At 36.8% G+C, this 16540-nt stretch overlaps 1 protein-coding gene across 1 annotated transcript; it reads left to right on the forward strand.

Annotated features, from left to right (window-relative positions):
• Positions 1-881: 881 nt before the first annotated feature.
• Positions 882-4949, forward strand: LOC121757562 (guanosine nucleotide diphosphate dissociation inhibitor 2-like). Its single transcript, XM_042153089.1, has 13 exons — positions 882-968; positions 1404-1466; positions 1595-1678; positions 1758-1865; positions 1999-2171; positions 2448-2559; positions 2664-2744; positions 2866-2928; positions 3047-3148; positions 3341-3465; positions 3673-3883; positions 3950-4024; positions 4848-4949. Exons 1-13 carry the CDS (start codon positions 882-884, stop codon positions 4896-4898), a joined length of 1335 nt encoding a protein of 444 aa, XP_042009023.1. The 3' UTR covers positions 4899-4949.
• Positions 4950-16540: the final 11591 nt, after the last annotated feature.

Here is a 16540-nt window from a genome sequence, read left to right on the forward strand (position 1 = left end):
ATTACTATTACATATCATATTGTAAGGTAAATTGAGTGAAAAAAATAAAATAATACTATTTCCGTCCAAAAAAAGTACTCCCTCAGGTTCATAGTAATGGATGCGTTTCATTTCGGCACGCGATTTTAGAAAAAATGTGTTAAGTGAGTTAAGTATAGAAAGAATAAAGTAGGAAATGAAAAAAATATAGAGATTAAGGGAGAATAAACTAAGAGAGAGTAAATTAAATGAGAATAAATGCGTTGGCTTTTACTAAAACCGTAAATGACTCCACTACCATGGAATGTATGAAAATGACAAAATGACTTCACTATTATAAAACAGACGGAGTAGTCTTTATCATAGGTGGCATACATAATGTAAAACTGATAAAATAAGAAATATAAGAAAAATGGTTCAAGTATTGATAATAGAAGGTGAGACCAAATTTAGTAGAAAGAAAAAACTAAAAGTAGATCATGTTAATCAATGAGTTTCAGGATTAATATCAAATGCGTCAGGTCATATATCTTCAACTATCCAAATACTCCGTAAATAAAATTCGAGGCTTGGCTCAACACCTAATGCAGTTATGCACGCTCAACTCGAATAAAATATTTTCATATTTCAAAGTGCAATTTAAATTTAGATGTGAAGTGGAAATTGAGAGTCACTAAGAATGCATAGACACATATACTCATAATAGTTAAAAAAAAAACAAATAAAGTAAATATAGGACATCGTTGCCTTCCTCAACACTACATATATTTATATATTCCGATTAACATGCATGAAAATATCACCTCTTGTGATTAATCGAGAAGATCCTAGTCATTTTGTCCCAAACATTGATCCTATTGATCTGTGTGTCCGAAATTGCCATTTTTCTGGTTGTGTTCAACATGGATGAAGAGTACGATGTGATAGTGCTCGGAACCGGTCTCAAGGAGTGCATCCTCAGCGGTCTTCTCTCCGTCGATGGCCTTAAGGTTCCACATTACGTTCATTTCTGATCTCTTGCCCTCTTTGATTATTGAAATGCTAAATCGTTACCGATTTGTTAGTCATTGATATTTTTAATTTTCGACTTTTGGGATCATTTTTGCAATTCATTATGTTGCAATGGATCATTTATTTTTTCTTCTCTTAGACTGGATTTAGTTTTTGATGTAGTGATGTAGATTAATGTTTTTGGTATTGATGTCAATCATATAATCCTGATATTTATATTATACTTCCTTCAGTCCTTTTATATTGCTTCATTCAAGAATAAGTAATGTCTATAACTACAAGTAGCATGTGTATGTGCTATTCTTAGTTATGATTTTACCTCTTATCTGTTTCTGTATATTTTAAACTTTTTTATTTTACCTCAAACCAATCTCTTTTTTATTGTATTTCAATCTCATTATCTTTGCTAATAGGTTCTGCACATGGACCGCAACGACTACTATGGTGGGGAATCAACTTCACTAAATCTTATTCAGGTACTTCCCTTCCTTTCATTGAAATAAATTCCCAGCTTCACTAAAATCTCCAACTTGAAGTGATTGTACAATAGTATAAAGGAATCCTGCCCACAATCTTACTTTTTTAAATCTTTTTGACCACTTAGCTTTGGAAGAGGTTTAGGGGAAGTGACAAGCCTCCAGATAAATTGGGTGCTAGCAGAGAATATAATGTTGATATGATCCCAAAGGTTTGTGTTGTATACACTGGTCCTTTGAATTCAATATTGTTGTTTCGTTGCTAATGCTGCTACTTTAATTTACTTACAGTATATTATGGCAAATGGTGTTCTTGTTCGCGTCCTAATTCATACCGATGTAACTAAGTATTTGTCCTTCAAAGCTGTTGACGGTAGCTTTGTGTACAACAAAGGGAAGGTAACATACTGCTCTAAATTTTTAACCCTTCCACATATATTTGCAGTTGTTTCTACTTTCTATTTATATTTGTATCGGTAGATACATTATGCAATGATACTGATTGAATTACGTGGTAAATTTAACGCAATAGATTCATAAGGTGCCTGCAACTGATATGGAGGCCCTGAGATCTCCTCTCATGGGCATTTTTGAAAAAAGACGTGCAAGGAAATTTTTCATTTATGTCCAAGATTACAAAGAAAATGATCCCAAGACTCACGAAGGCATGGATTTGGCAAAAGTTACTACTAAAGAACTCATTGCGTATGCCCTCTAGAACTATTGTTTTTATGTTTTGTGCAATGAAGCGGGATTTGTTTTCAAGGTTTATCAGGCACCATGTGAAGATTCTTCTTTGCTATTCTCATAGGGTGTATTGTTTTGTTCATAGAATAAGCACTCTTTATGAAAAACCTTTATATGGTTTGATACCCAAATATTGTTATATGCACACTTTGGTTTGGCTCTCACTTGTGTGATGAAGTGCTTTTCATTCACTTGTAAGTATTTAAAATATGTAATCTATCAAATTCCATGCAGAAAGTATGGCCTTGATGACAACACTGTTGACTTCATTGGTCATGCACTAGCTCTTCATAGAGATGACAATTACTTAAAGGAACCAGCATTAGACACTGTGAAAAGGATGAAGGTAATTCTTATTGTCATCTAAAGCAAGTTGCAGTTTATTTTTGTTTTGTTTGTTGTGTGATAGTTGTACATGACTTGTCACTAATATTTCCTTTTGATTGGTAGCTTTACGCAGAGTCTCTGGCTCGTTTCGCTGGAGGGTCACCATACATCTATCCTTTGTATGGTCTTGGAGAGCTTCCCCAGGTGTATCTCATCTCATTTTTCCTCAAACTCAATGCATTTCAAAATTCTGTCTTCCAAGACTTCCTCTAAAAATACTTTCATTGGTCATTACTGAAGTTACGTTTCGTTTACTTGTGACCAGGCGTTTGCTCGTCTAAGTGCTGTATATGGTGGAACCTACATGTTATGCAAACCTGAGTGCAAGGTAATTATTTACACTTACCCATTCCTCATCCTCAAATACTGTAATGGAGCTCATCTCATTTTTGGATGTCAAACTGGTGACTCATGTGCACTGGCATCAATATTGTTTTTAATTTCAGGTCGAGTTTGATGAGGAAGGCAAGATGTGTGGTGTTACCTCAGAAGGGGAAACAGCTAAGTCTAAAAAAGTTGTATGTGATCCCTCATACCTTCCAAACAAGGTAATTTCCATATAATTTGGGTACCCCAACTTTGTTTAAATCCTTATTGATCTCTTACATATTCTACTATATGTAAAATCTTGTAGGAAGAATTTAATGTATACCTATTCGATAACTAAAATCTTTTTGGAAGTGGTAGCGTACTTGATAAATTGATATCAAGATTAAGAATAACATGTTGGTTTGTTATAGGTTAAGAAGGTTGGCAAAGTAGCTAGAGCTATTGCCATAATGAGCCACCCTATTCCAAACACCAATGATTCTAATTCAGCACAAGTTATCCTACCCCAGAAGCAGCTGGGTCGCAAATCCGACATGTAAGATAAAATCTTGCAACCTCGACTTCATTTTCACCGAGCAAAAAATATTAGTGCATAAAAGTATTATTTGGACAAAATAACCAACTGATTTCACAAGTGTGATTTTATCTTTCATGTGAGTTGTTTTTCCTCTTTACTGTATACTGCCCTGCCCTTAAGAGCTGGAAGTTTCTTAACATTTGATACTTTTTTTTGGCTTTATAGGTATTTGTTTTGTTGCTCATATTCTCACAATGTTGCCCCAAAAGGAAAATACATTGCTTTTGTCTCGACTGAAGCAGAAACTGATAACCCCCAGAGTGAACTCAAACCTGGTATTGATCTTCTGGGACCTGTGGATGAGATTTTCTTTGAGACTTACGACCGATTTGAACCAGCCAACAACCCTTCTCTAGACAATTGCTTCATATCAACAGTAAGTTTGTGGATAAATTTACTTAAAAATCATTTGTTGATTAAATATCATTTCCTATATGTACAGAGTTATGATGCAACCACTCACTTTGAGTCCACCGTCGATGATGTGCTAAATATGTATACCTTGATTACAGGAAAGGTAAGAATCGAGCCAATCTGTTCGTTACTTGGACTCTAAGGGGCTACTTGGTATGGTGGAATGGAATGGATTCATGCCTCCATTCCATGCATTTGATTGACATTTTTATTCCTTAGGAATCACCGTTCCATTTCACATGGGAATAGTCATTCCTTCCATTTAGCTAAGGAATGGTTATTCCATTCCATTCCATTTCACACACACCCCCCCACACAAACACACAACAATACAAACACATAGCAACACACACAAACACACAGCAACACAAACACATACAAACACACACACACAGCAACAAACACACACGCACACATTAACACACACACACAAGCATATATGCTCACATAAACCAGCACATATATACACACACATCAACAATACGTACACCACATATGCACACACTCATTTATATGTATTGTACAAATTAATATTATCCAAAATATTTGACAAAAATATTTTTAAATAAGTATTTTTTTATAGAATCAACATATTAATTATTCATATTTCATTACATTCCATTGCTATATTATTTAAGTTATCAAGTATAGGAATGAAATTAATCAAGGAATAACAGTTCCATTTCATTTGTAAACCTTACATTCATCAAGCACAAGAATCTCCATTCTATTCCATCCTCATTCCATTCTCATCTCCATTTCATTCCATTGTACCAAGAAGTTCCTAAGAGTTCCAGCAGTGTCTTGAATCTATATTTCTTTTTTTAGGGAGGACTTGAATCAGCACTTCAATTAATCTGATTGATTGAAATGACAAATTAGATGGACTTTATTGTCTAAAAATAGCATTGTTTGCTCTTTTTCAGGTTCTTGATCTTAACGTTGACTTAAGTGCTGCAAGTGCTGCTGAAGAATAAGAATGTTGGTTGTTATATGCTTTTATCCTACTAATGTCATATGGATAGAAGAATTTGCCTTGTAAAATCGGAGAAATGATGTCTGCTTGAATGTTTTATTTGTTGTTCACTGTGATATTTATTAATTATTATTGATATTTGTGGGAAATGATGCGTTTAGTCCTTAAGTGGCCGACACACGTTGCAGTGATGAGCTCCCAAATCCTTTTTTTAAATAAATTTCTATTGCAAAAATTTTTACATTTTTTTTAGAAAGTATCTTTAGCCCTCTCTAAAGTAATATCTTTGGTGTCTAAATTGTTAGAGGTTTAACGGGAAGGAAGGACTTAAAATTAAATTACAGTTAAAAACTAGTTACAACAATGGCGATGAATAGAGTTAAGAAGATGGAAGAAGATGAATTAATTAACAACCGTCAAACAATTAAACTTAAATGAATATAATGATATATGAAAAAAAGTCAATTCCTATTTTTGGTGAAACGTTTTCAGCTGTACAAGTAATATAAAAAAGTGTCACTACACTTTTTAAATTGTTATTAGAGTGAACTACATCAAAAAAGTCCCTAACGTTTCCATTTGTGACACTGCAGGTCCTTAAGAAAAAAAATATCGATGGAAGACTCTAACCTTAAATATAATCACGTATTTTGTTTTTGTAGCCAATTTTCGGACCAAAATACCCAAATGCCTTGAAGGCCATTTCAGAAATATTACCTCAACATGCAGACCTACTCTGCCAACACCTACACGACTTGCAGACCTTACCCAGATATTTTTGTCAAATCATAGTTGATATTTCCCACTCTGTGTATTTACCTCTATTTTAAGGGTTTGAAATTTGAAATTCATTTCTCTTCTCTCACTTCAATTCATCCTCTCATTTTCTTTCGTTTAATGAGTGTGCTCCATACCGTCGTATACGCATTCGGTCATCATATAGCTGAGTTTGACATTGCAATTTGGGTAACTTGCACTCTGACCGGTAAGGTCTGATTTTGGGTGGATTTTGCAGCTGAATTTGGTCGTATTCAATTTAGGGTTTGTGCGTGTTAGGCTGTGTCGTGCAATTTTTTGGAGATTTCATTTCACAAATAATGGCGTATAAGTTTTTAATATGTGTTGGGTTTTAATTTTCAATTCAGGTGCTTGTTGCAATGTCTTCTTCTAATTCTCAATCGTATGGGTCAAGTTTTAATTGGAATTGGCATCGTCTAGAGATTGTGAACTGCAATCATGATCTTGAGGCTGAGCTAGTGATATCTAGGACAACTGCTAATCCTGGTCGACGTTACTATCGTTGTCCAATATGGAAGGTATGGTATGGTACAATCATAAAGAAAATGTTCCATTACGGATATGGCATCCCATTGATTTTGAATGAATTATGCAGGAAGATGATTGCAGATTCTTTCGCTGGTTGATGCGGGTCTTTCCCCAAGTCAAGACACTTACTTTCAAAAAATCAAGCTCGAACGAGATAAGTTTGAAGAACAACTCCGATGCAACAAAATTATGGAGGGTGTTCTTGAAGATAAATTGCGTTTGAAAACTGACGAATGTGAAGAGCTGAAGTTAAAATTGAGCTTGAAATCTGAGGAGTGCGTAAGTGTTAAGTTACAAATTGATAAAGCAACCAAAGTGTCCCGAAATATGAAGATTGCAATATTGTTGTTATGTTGTTGTAATTATTCTCCTTATGTAATGTTAACTCTTTCCTTTTCTCCTTTAATCATTACCAGTACGAGTGTTAAAGTTGTTTGCTTGTTGAAGAAACCCATTTGAATAAAATCACGAATGAAAATACAAAATACGTATACAAAATACAAAATATAAAATACAAAATTCGTGAATAAAAGCACGAATGAAATACCTTTGAATGAAAATATAAAATACACAAATACGTACAATAATTGTAATGAAAATACGCAATTTTGTGTTAACGTTTTAATAAAATCACTACTGTAGTACCACACCTTTAATAAAAACACGAATAAAGTACCACACCTTTGAATGAAAATACACAATACGTACCTGATCTTTAAACAAAATCGCGAATGAAGTACTTGATCTTTTAATAAAATCACGAATTAAGTATGTACCATTATCTCGACTTTTATAATCACGACTAAAGTAGTATTGTTTGTGCAGAATAACACACGACGTACAAGGTTAAAATACCATACGCGGACTAGTTCAAAATAACTGCGATAGACTAGTTATACCTCATTAATATTATACACAATACCCCGTTCATATCATAACATATGCTGTTAACAACAGCCCATCAAAACCCATCAAAATATTGTTTGAGTATTCATACATACACAAACCTTAGTCATAATAGCATAGTCATAATAATGTTTGACAAAAAAAGGCTTGAAGCCCCCTAACAAAAACCAACACCATTGTTTAGACTTATACATCACCCAATCTTCCCAATCTTCTCATTTTTCCCAACATTACCAATTTTGCTCCACGTGATTACTCAATCCTGATCCCCGCGACGGCCACAGCGCTGCGGATGGGCCCTAGTCCGACGTGAGGTAGGCCTCAGAGGATTCGTCTACAACAAACAACAAAGCGTTCAAATTGACTCCCAACGGGTAAGATATGAAATACATTGATGGATACTGAATACTACCTCTTGGTTTTGTCGCTGGTTGGAGGCTTCTTCTCTAGTCCGCCGTGTGCTAGGTCGTCCCCGTCCCCGAGGAGCTGGATTGGTCTGTAACATACAAACATTAAAATAGACGCCCATGTGGGGAATTCATATATTCGTAGTGAATACTACCTCTTGGTTTTGACTCGAGTTGGACGACTCTGCCCTGTTACCGGTATCCGTCGTAGGTGGGTCACTGGCCTGTGACGAACTCTGACCAACTTCAGTACGAGCATCTATATGGGGATCATTGGTGAATGTTCTCCTGTTATGACCATCTTGTCGGCACCGACGACATCTCAGTATATAGGTTCGCCTTAGTGACTCTGCTCCATTCTCATGATGGCGAACCTGGGGTTCCTCGCGCCTGAGTTTCTTCGGTCGTCCACGCTGTCGCTTTGTCCTTGGTGGCGCCTATTCAAATCTAACTGTAGAAGTTTTGGGCCAATTATCTATCCCATTGATTGGGTAGAGGACATTCTCGTACAACATCGACATTGTGGACCTTAAATAATAACGGGAGACGTAGTCCGATACATCCTGCCCATTCTTGTTGATTGTAGAGATTACATGAGTGCACGGGGTCCCAGTCAGCTGCCATGATCTGCATGAACATGTAAATTCACGCATGTTGACTACAAATTGGGCAGACGGTCCCGACACTTGGTATGAATCCTCTCCGTTCCATGTTGATCTCCAAGAAGAAGCTCTCACGTACAACTTATCCACGATCTCTTTGATAACGGGCAGCAGTGCGTGATCGTAGGTCTTGATCCACTGGCATCTAATCTGAATCATCTCCATCTGACTCGTCCGAATCTCCTCCAACATGGTGATAATGGCCAACTCTCGAGCAATTGCTATCTTCGAATTGAAGGTCTCGCAGATATTATTGAGGATAACATCACAACAAACATGTGAGGAGAAATATGTCTTCACCCATTTTTCTTTTGGAGCAACACCGAGTATGTATTGATGAACTTGGGGATATATAGTCCGCAACGCATCCATTTGCTTCACATATTGCTCGTTAGTTGTACTCGACGCAAGCTCCCACAACATTTCTTTAAAATTTTCCCCGATGAATCGCTTCTGGAAGTTGTTGTATATGTGTTGAACATAGAAGTGATGCTCGCTCCGTGGGAAATCCTCAAGAATGGCTTTTGCAAGACACCCTTACAAATGAAACACAACACAACACCCATTAGCACATATATATTATAGTAACAAGAAGTATAATGTACATAACTACAAAAATAGGTCATATCAAAGCACACCTATAGCACAGCACAACACCCAGCTAACATCAACACTTGTAAAAAAACTCTAAACTCTAATCACAATCAAAGTATTAATGTATAGGTCAAATCACAAACAAAGTATAATTATTTCAAAATTCACATTTGAAGTATAAACGTTATACTGAAATCACATAACACATACCTTTTGCTGATTAGACATGAAGACGTACCTAGGGGCATTGTCATGCAATTGAAGGTCCTTGGCTAGGTAGGAGATAAACTATTTCCACTAAGCGTAGCTCTCTGCCTCAGTCACCGCCCACGCAATAGGCCACCAACCGTTGTTGGGATTAATTCCAATGGCCGTCATCAGTTGGCCCCTATACATACCTTGCAAAAAACAAGCATCTAGGAAGATAATTGGACAGAAAAAATGCATCCAACCCTTTTTCAAAATCCCCAAGCAACAATAAAACCTCAAGAATCTGGGGCATACAGTCTAAGGATCCCTGAAATTCTCATAGTGTAGGTGCACACTTGAATCAGGGTGTGTCCGTTCCAATTCAGATTTGTAGTAGAACAACCTCTGGTATTGGAGTCCCACCTTCCCGAAGATGCCTTCTAATGCGGTGTCTCTTGCCCGATATTCCTTCATCCTACCAACTTTAAGACCGAACTCTTCATCCACACACTGTCGTATAGATGCCAATGGAATGTGAGGATTGACGTTGATTTTCTCTATGTAACGCTCAGCCAGCCACTTGGCCGTGAGTCATTTCTGATCCAACACTTGCGAGCACGTGTGAGCATGATCCCTCTGCATATACACCACCACATAATCAGTGTTGTTGGGGGTTTCGATCTTTCTTGCATACACATACCACTCGCAGGCCTTGCCTTTACAGATGGCACGCCGTCTCTTTCCATCATTTTTGTTCACATGCACACGTCGTCTCGTCATTATCGCGTACTGTCGCATGACCTTGTAGAAGAAATCTCGATCCTTAAAACGATCACCAGGCTTCCAAACTGGAAGCTCCTTAGTTAGCTTGAAAAGAGTGTACTTTATACCCATTCTCTGCAACCCCTCAAAATCCTCTAGATCTTGTAGATCTTGAAGCTCATCCACGGTTTCTTGCTCGCATAGTGGGTTTGTATCGGACGACGAGTTCCTTTTGTCCACAACAGGGGAATACTTTCGCCGTTTGTTGGACCCTCCACTGCCTTCACCATTCTGCTCTCCAGATCCCTCTCGTTCGGTCTCCGGCTCGACACTCAGATGCTGCTGTTTCGGTTGTTGTTGCTGACATAACGACTGATAGAATGAGGTAAACAACTGTTCATCTCAACACATGTTGGCCAACGATATAAAATGGCCGACCTCATCGTCTTCATCATCAGTCGTATATCCCTCATTATTTTTTTTGGATGGAGGGAGTATTTTTTGTTTTTTCGATATTATAATTTGAAATACTCCTTTTAGTTTCAATTATTTGTAATAGTAAATTTTTTCTTGCTAACCCAAGAGGGTGATATAAAAGCATCCCCATCCATGCTCTTTTCTCGGACCCACTTTTATTCATTTTTTACTCCCTGCTCTTTGGCAAGAGCACAACACCTACATCCATGCTCTTCCGCAAGGACATGCTCAAGGGTCCCACCATTCTATTATTCAATTTAAATAAAAACATTTCCACAATATTAAAATGCATTAAAAATACCCAAAATACTATTACTAATTACTAAAAAATTAAATATTATATAATTAAAATCCTAACAATTAAAGTACTACAAATTAAAAATTACATAATTTAAATCCTAAAAATTAAAAATTACATAATTAAATTCATAAAATAAAAAAACCCACTACTCGTGGCCAAATTTCGCCCAAATGTGTTTGATTAGGTCTTCTTGTAGCTCAATGTGGGTTTTGGTATCGCGCATTGTGTGTTTTGTTTCGATCCTCTCGCGCACCGTCGTATAGACACCTCGGCGTGAGATAGACCTTGTGGTTGAGCTTCCGGCTTCATCCTCGTCGTAAAAGTTAGTCGTCCTCGGTCCTTCGTTAGCTATAATCACGTTGTGCAAGATAATACACGTGTACATGATGTCAGCAATATTCTTAACGTACCACAACCGAGACGAGGCCCTCACAATATTGAATCGGCCTTGAAGGACCCCAAAAGCTCTTTCGACGTCTTTCCGAGCAGACTCCGCTGCGAATAAAGAATTCGTCTCAGGTCTTGCGGATTGCTAAGCATCTTTACGAAAGTCGTCCACCTTGGGTAGATACCATCGGCGAGATAGTAACCCACGTGGTATGGATTTCCATTGACGGTGAATCGATAATCGGTGCTACACCATTGAAGAGTGCTGAAGAATAGAGCACGTTCAAGTCGTTGTTGGATCCGGCAACACCGAAATATGCATGTCAAATTCATAGGTGGTAGTTAGCGACCGCTTCAAGGATAAGCGTTGGGCCGCTGCCTTTGTGGCCGCTTAAGTGTTGCCCCTTCCAAGTATTCGGGTAATTTTTCCACTTCCAATGCATGCAGTCAATGCTTCCTGTTAGGGAGTTTAAACAAATCGTGAACAAATTGGATGTCCTGAAAGACGTGAAACACTTTCAGATCAAATCAATTTGGCGGTTCTACCAATATTTAATTGGATACAATTCAGGTTTTGAAGATATTCGTATGTAGATTCTATAAAAATCTTTAAACCCAGAAATTGATCATAAGAAGAGGCTGAAAAACGAAGAGTCGCGTCTTTTCATTTCATAACTGTTTTTAACAGTTTGTGGCGGGAATAGGTGTTGGGGTTTGGAGCCCCTTGCACAGCGGAAGTCATGCATTCATAAATAAATCATACATACAGATCTATTTGTCCGACATGTTAAACAATAAAAAATGCATGCTAGAACGCACATATATCATGTAAAAGGAATTAAAACCTAAAACATGAATTTCCTACAGATTAGAATTACCGATCTGATTCTCCAAAGAATCATCGATTGCTTGCGGCTTCTCCACGTGATGTTCTTCGTACTCAACCACGAACCTTCTAATCTGTATCCCGAACTCAGAATCCTACCTTTGGGTGGGTAAAGCTTGTCAGAATCGAAAAGGGCTTGATTAGAAAGGAGACAGAACTCTAGTTCTGTGAAGAACTGATTTTCCGTCCACTCCCAGAGGGGAGCACGAAATTATGAGTAAAAATTCCTCTTAATCTTCTTTCTAATCTCCTTTTATATAGAGTTATTATGGGCCAGATTAGGGATCCATGGAGGTTGGATTTGGCCAAACCTGTTGGACTTTTACTAATTAAATTGAGCCCCAATTTAATACAAGTCCAACAGAATATTATTATCAGCCACTATAGTAAAATAATATTGACTGCCCGTTCAATCCCAAATTACGAGTAATCCGGACTTTACCTCTTTAATTTGTTATTTACCGTGTTTAAGATATAAATATCCATTAATTAATTTAAGCCAGCTATTTGACTTTAATTAATTAATATCTTTTTCCAAGAGTTGTCTAGTTCAAAATCTTTATTTATTATTCTGGAATAAATTCCAACCGGCCGGGTTTCTGAATAATAAAACCTTTTTCGAACACCTCTTGAGGATATTATCAAACTGGACTTACCCAGCACACGATTCATTGCAATAACAATACTAGCACCTCTAGACATTAATCACCACTACCCAAGATATCAGGATTCTTGGATTGCGAAAAATCCGCACCATTTGATAAATCAAAGTAGTGCATAATCAATATCGTATGCTCAATGTTATATCAACAATTATTAAGAAATAACAATCATCGAGACCTCGTCTTTCAGTAAATAGTAAGAAAAACTTATCTCAACTGTTTAGATCCTTCAGTGCTATACCACACCAGTGTCGTTTATTTCCTAAGGTAAGGAAACATGCGGACTGACACTGCAACCTTTCACGATAGGTAGACAAAGCCTATCTTGGTTGTGAAATTCTATTTCTTTCTACAAAGGACCGACTGCGTCACCTTCTGTGAACGTCGTTCACGACCAGTCTACTATGCAGAAGAATTAGACTTATTTGCTTCTTATACATTTAAATGTTTGAGAAACATCTTATAAATGCATAAGCAAACACCAATGCGATAAAATTAATTCTTCTCGCCTTGGGTTAAAAGTGGATTGTAGAGTTTATTGTACACAAGCAATTCTATCCGTGCAACATGCTCGAAATATGCTTTTCAGTATACCAATCCTAACAATAGGAAATTGCAAAATAGTCCTTCAACTTTCAGAAATTACGTTTCCGAATGAATTTTCTGTACAGCAACTTTAATGGACCCCAGCCAGGGGCTCTGCCCCTTAGACCCCGCCAGGGGCTGCCGCCCCTTGGACCCCGCTACTTGGGAGCGCTGCCCCCGAACCCCCGTCTAATCATAAGAAATTCAAATAAGTGTACACTCCGCACTTCCAACTTATTTGATGTCTCATTATGATCACGTTGATCAATCAAGTTAATCCAATTACACTAAAATATCCAACAATCCTCCCCTATTTTAGTGCAATCCTTGATTAACTAAAACAAGTCATCTCAAAATTCAAACTTTTGCATAAATGAAATATCGCAACGATTGAATTTCACCTTAGCACATTATACATTCCATACATTCGAATACCCATGGTGTCTCTAAGGATTGAACCATGGGAACTCACTTTGAATACACGAAAATAATATACAAAAAAGTTTACATACAAATATGTTCTATCTTGACACTATATTTAGTAGTCTATGTCCTTATCCTTCATAAATGTAACATCCCAAATTTTGTGACATTTATTTAAGATATGTCGATTGGAAATTTCATTTATGAAATTTAAATTGTTGCTACGTGATTGAGTTTGATTATGTGGAATAAATCGTCATGGGGAAATTGGAATGAAGTGCTAGTTATATTTAATGTGGGGAATCAATTTAAATAAAGATCATGCATCTTGTTCTAGCCAAATAAAGTGGCTATTGTCGGCCCCTCCAATTATTGGAAATTTTCTTGGATTTAATTAATTGTTTTGGGATATTCATCCAAATCAAATTATCCCTAAATTGTGCTACATGAAACTCGAACTCTAACCTATTATTTTTGTGAGTTTCAGATATCCTCTACTTGAATTAAGAGGATGAATTAGTTTCTTTGATAAAATTGGTACCTTGTTGATTCCTTCATTTATTTTAAATCCAATTAAATCTTGCCACATTTTATTCCCTCACCCCAACTAAATTAAGAGTAGCATTATTTCCTTGTGGCTAATTAAGCCAATTTTTGGCCCCCTATTTGTAGAGGAGAATATATTTGTTTCCTATTTTGTGGAATTCCCTTTATTCAATACCAAATTAATACCTAAGCCAAATTAATTGGGGATGTGAATATTTTCCTTCTATTGTGTCTCCATCCCACACTTTTTTTAGATTAATTTCCTTGGGGGAAATCTATTTTATTGCTGCCTATTTTATGGGAGTCTTTTCCTATAAAGAAATTACCAAATTTAAATCATATTCTATTTAATTGAGGATTTAAATAATTTCCTTGTGCACACCATCAAGATTTTCGCCCCTTCCCTCATTATTTCCTACTTGGAGATTTAAGTTATTTTGTTCCCTTGTTTATGGAATATTCATTGACTTATTTCTTAAATTGTGAATCTATTTCTCTCCAAGTAAATACCAAATAAATTCCTAATTGAATTTATTAACCTAATTTTCAAAATTTTACCTTCTTTTTAATTGTGGGATTATATTTATTGGCCTCTATTTTATTCCTCCACAATTAATTAATTAATTAATTTATGGGATTACACCTAGGACTATATAATCACCTAAACTAAACCCTAGCCCCCATTCTCCCTCATAATTTTCGTGCCTCACCTCTCCCCCTCTCTTCAACCTCTTTAAAATTTCTTCCATCCTTGTTCTTGCATCCATTGAAGTTTTATTTTCAAGAGTTTCCGACGAATCACATCAATCTTTGCTTCTACCGTTTGGTTTTCGATTCAAGAAGGTATAACTAAATCTTTTTCTCATCTTCTCCATTGAAACCTTGTTCTTGATTCATACATGCATATAGTGAGTGTAGGAATCACATATCGCAAAATTAATCGGTGGGAACTTGTGTTTGTATGAGAAAAACTGTGAATATGCGATTATGAATGAATATGTGTACAGTTTGAATGATTCATTGGTGAATGATGTGTGGTTATATGAGAACATGATTGTGAGAACCTTTTGAAGCATGTTTGTGTGTGGGAAGCATGAAAAATTGTGTTTGGTTGATTGAGGAAGAAACCCTAATTTCAAAATTTTGAGACCTGAAAACTGTGGTGTTCGGACAGTGGATTCCGACGTGTGTTTGACTGACCAAAGAATCTTATTTTGGTTCGAATTTTTAACTGAGTAAACTTCAAGGTGTTTTCTGTGTTATGTGTAAAGTTCAGCCCCTTTTCACGAAAGATGAATTTTTAATAAATCTTTGAAGTCGACTGCGCAATTCTGCCAGAAACTTGTATTCTCGCCCAGAAAGTTTCATTTTCTATTTGACCGACCAAATGGCCTCATTTTGATGTGAATTTTGAACTGGATGAAATTAGAAGTGTCTTCTGTGTTTTGAGAAAATTTCAGCCTCGTTGGGTATCGGATGAAGTTTTGGTGAATTTTTCAAATGAACTGCGCAGTCCTGCCAGAATTTTTATGTTCCGACCAGAGAGTTGCATTAATGTTTTGACTGACCAATCGACATGATTTGAGTGAGAAATTTTAACTGGATGAACTTGAATGTGTCTACTGTGTTGTGACCAAATTTAGCTTCATATGAGGTTGGATGGATTTTTGGTGATTTTTACAAACAAACCGCGCAGTTCTGCCAGATTTGTTGTTATGTGGAATTATCACTTGTTGCCAAGTTTTAATGAATTATATGATGCATGTATGATTTGGGAAGGTATCCTGTGACGTGATTATGTGTGGCACGTTGAGAAATATTATGGCATGTTGTTTCTTAGGTTGATGAATGTTGGGATGGGTAAATTAAAGGAATGATAAAAGGAACGATAGGACATGCATGGTAATGTGAATTTATGGAAGGCTGATTTGTGTTGTGATGATTGGCAAGGGTTATTGTGTGTACGTGAGCACAAGGAACGAGGGTTGCCTTAAGTGGATATTGAATTGATTAAACAAACGAGGTGGGCTTTCTTTTCAAATCTCTTTATTTTCCGAAAATACGATGTGGTGTTATAAGGGTGGTTTAACTGTTATGTCATGCCATGTTATTTTGTTTGTGAGATTGTTGCCTGATGCCTAGTTCGTCTGAGCTTGCTCCGTTAGGCTATATGGTTGTGTTGTGAAACAAATTCGGGTCTGAGTAGGGCCGCAAACCCTATCAGGCTGTGTACACTGGTGGGATCGTGAGCCGTCCTTGCTAGTCGGCCGGTCTTGTGGGCGAATAGTGTGGCCACACTTTCGTCGCACTGTGATATGATGATTGTGATTGATGGATTGATGTGAAAAGTGGGGAGATAAATTGTCTGGCCAGACTTGAAATATTTTTGTGTTCTCGTGATATTTCTTACTACATATAAAACTCGAGATCACTGGTATGGATGACATAACTATATTAAAATGTTTTCGGCATGAGCCCATTGAGTACAACAAGTACTCAGCCCTGCATATTCTTTTCTTTATGTGCAGGT

This window comes from Salvia splendens, chromosome 12 (assembly GCF_004379255.2).
Source record: "Salvia splendens isolate huo1 chromosome 12, SspV2, whole genome shotgun sequence".
Lineage (NCBI taxonomy): Eukaryota > Viridiplantae > Streptophyta > Magnoliopsida > Lamiales > Lamiaceae > Salvia > Salvia splendens.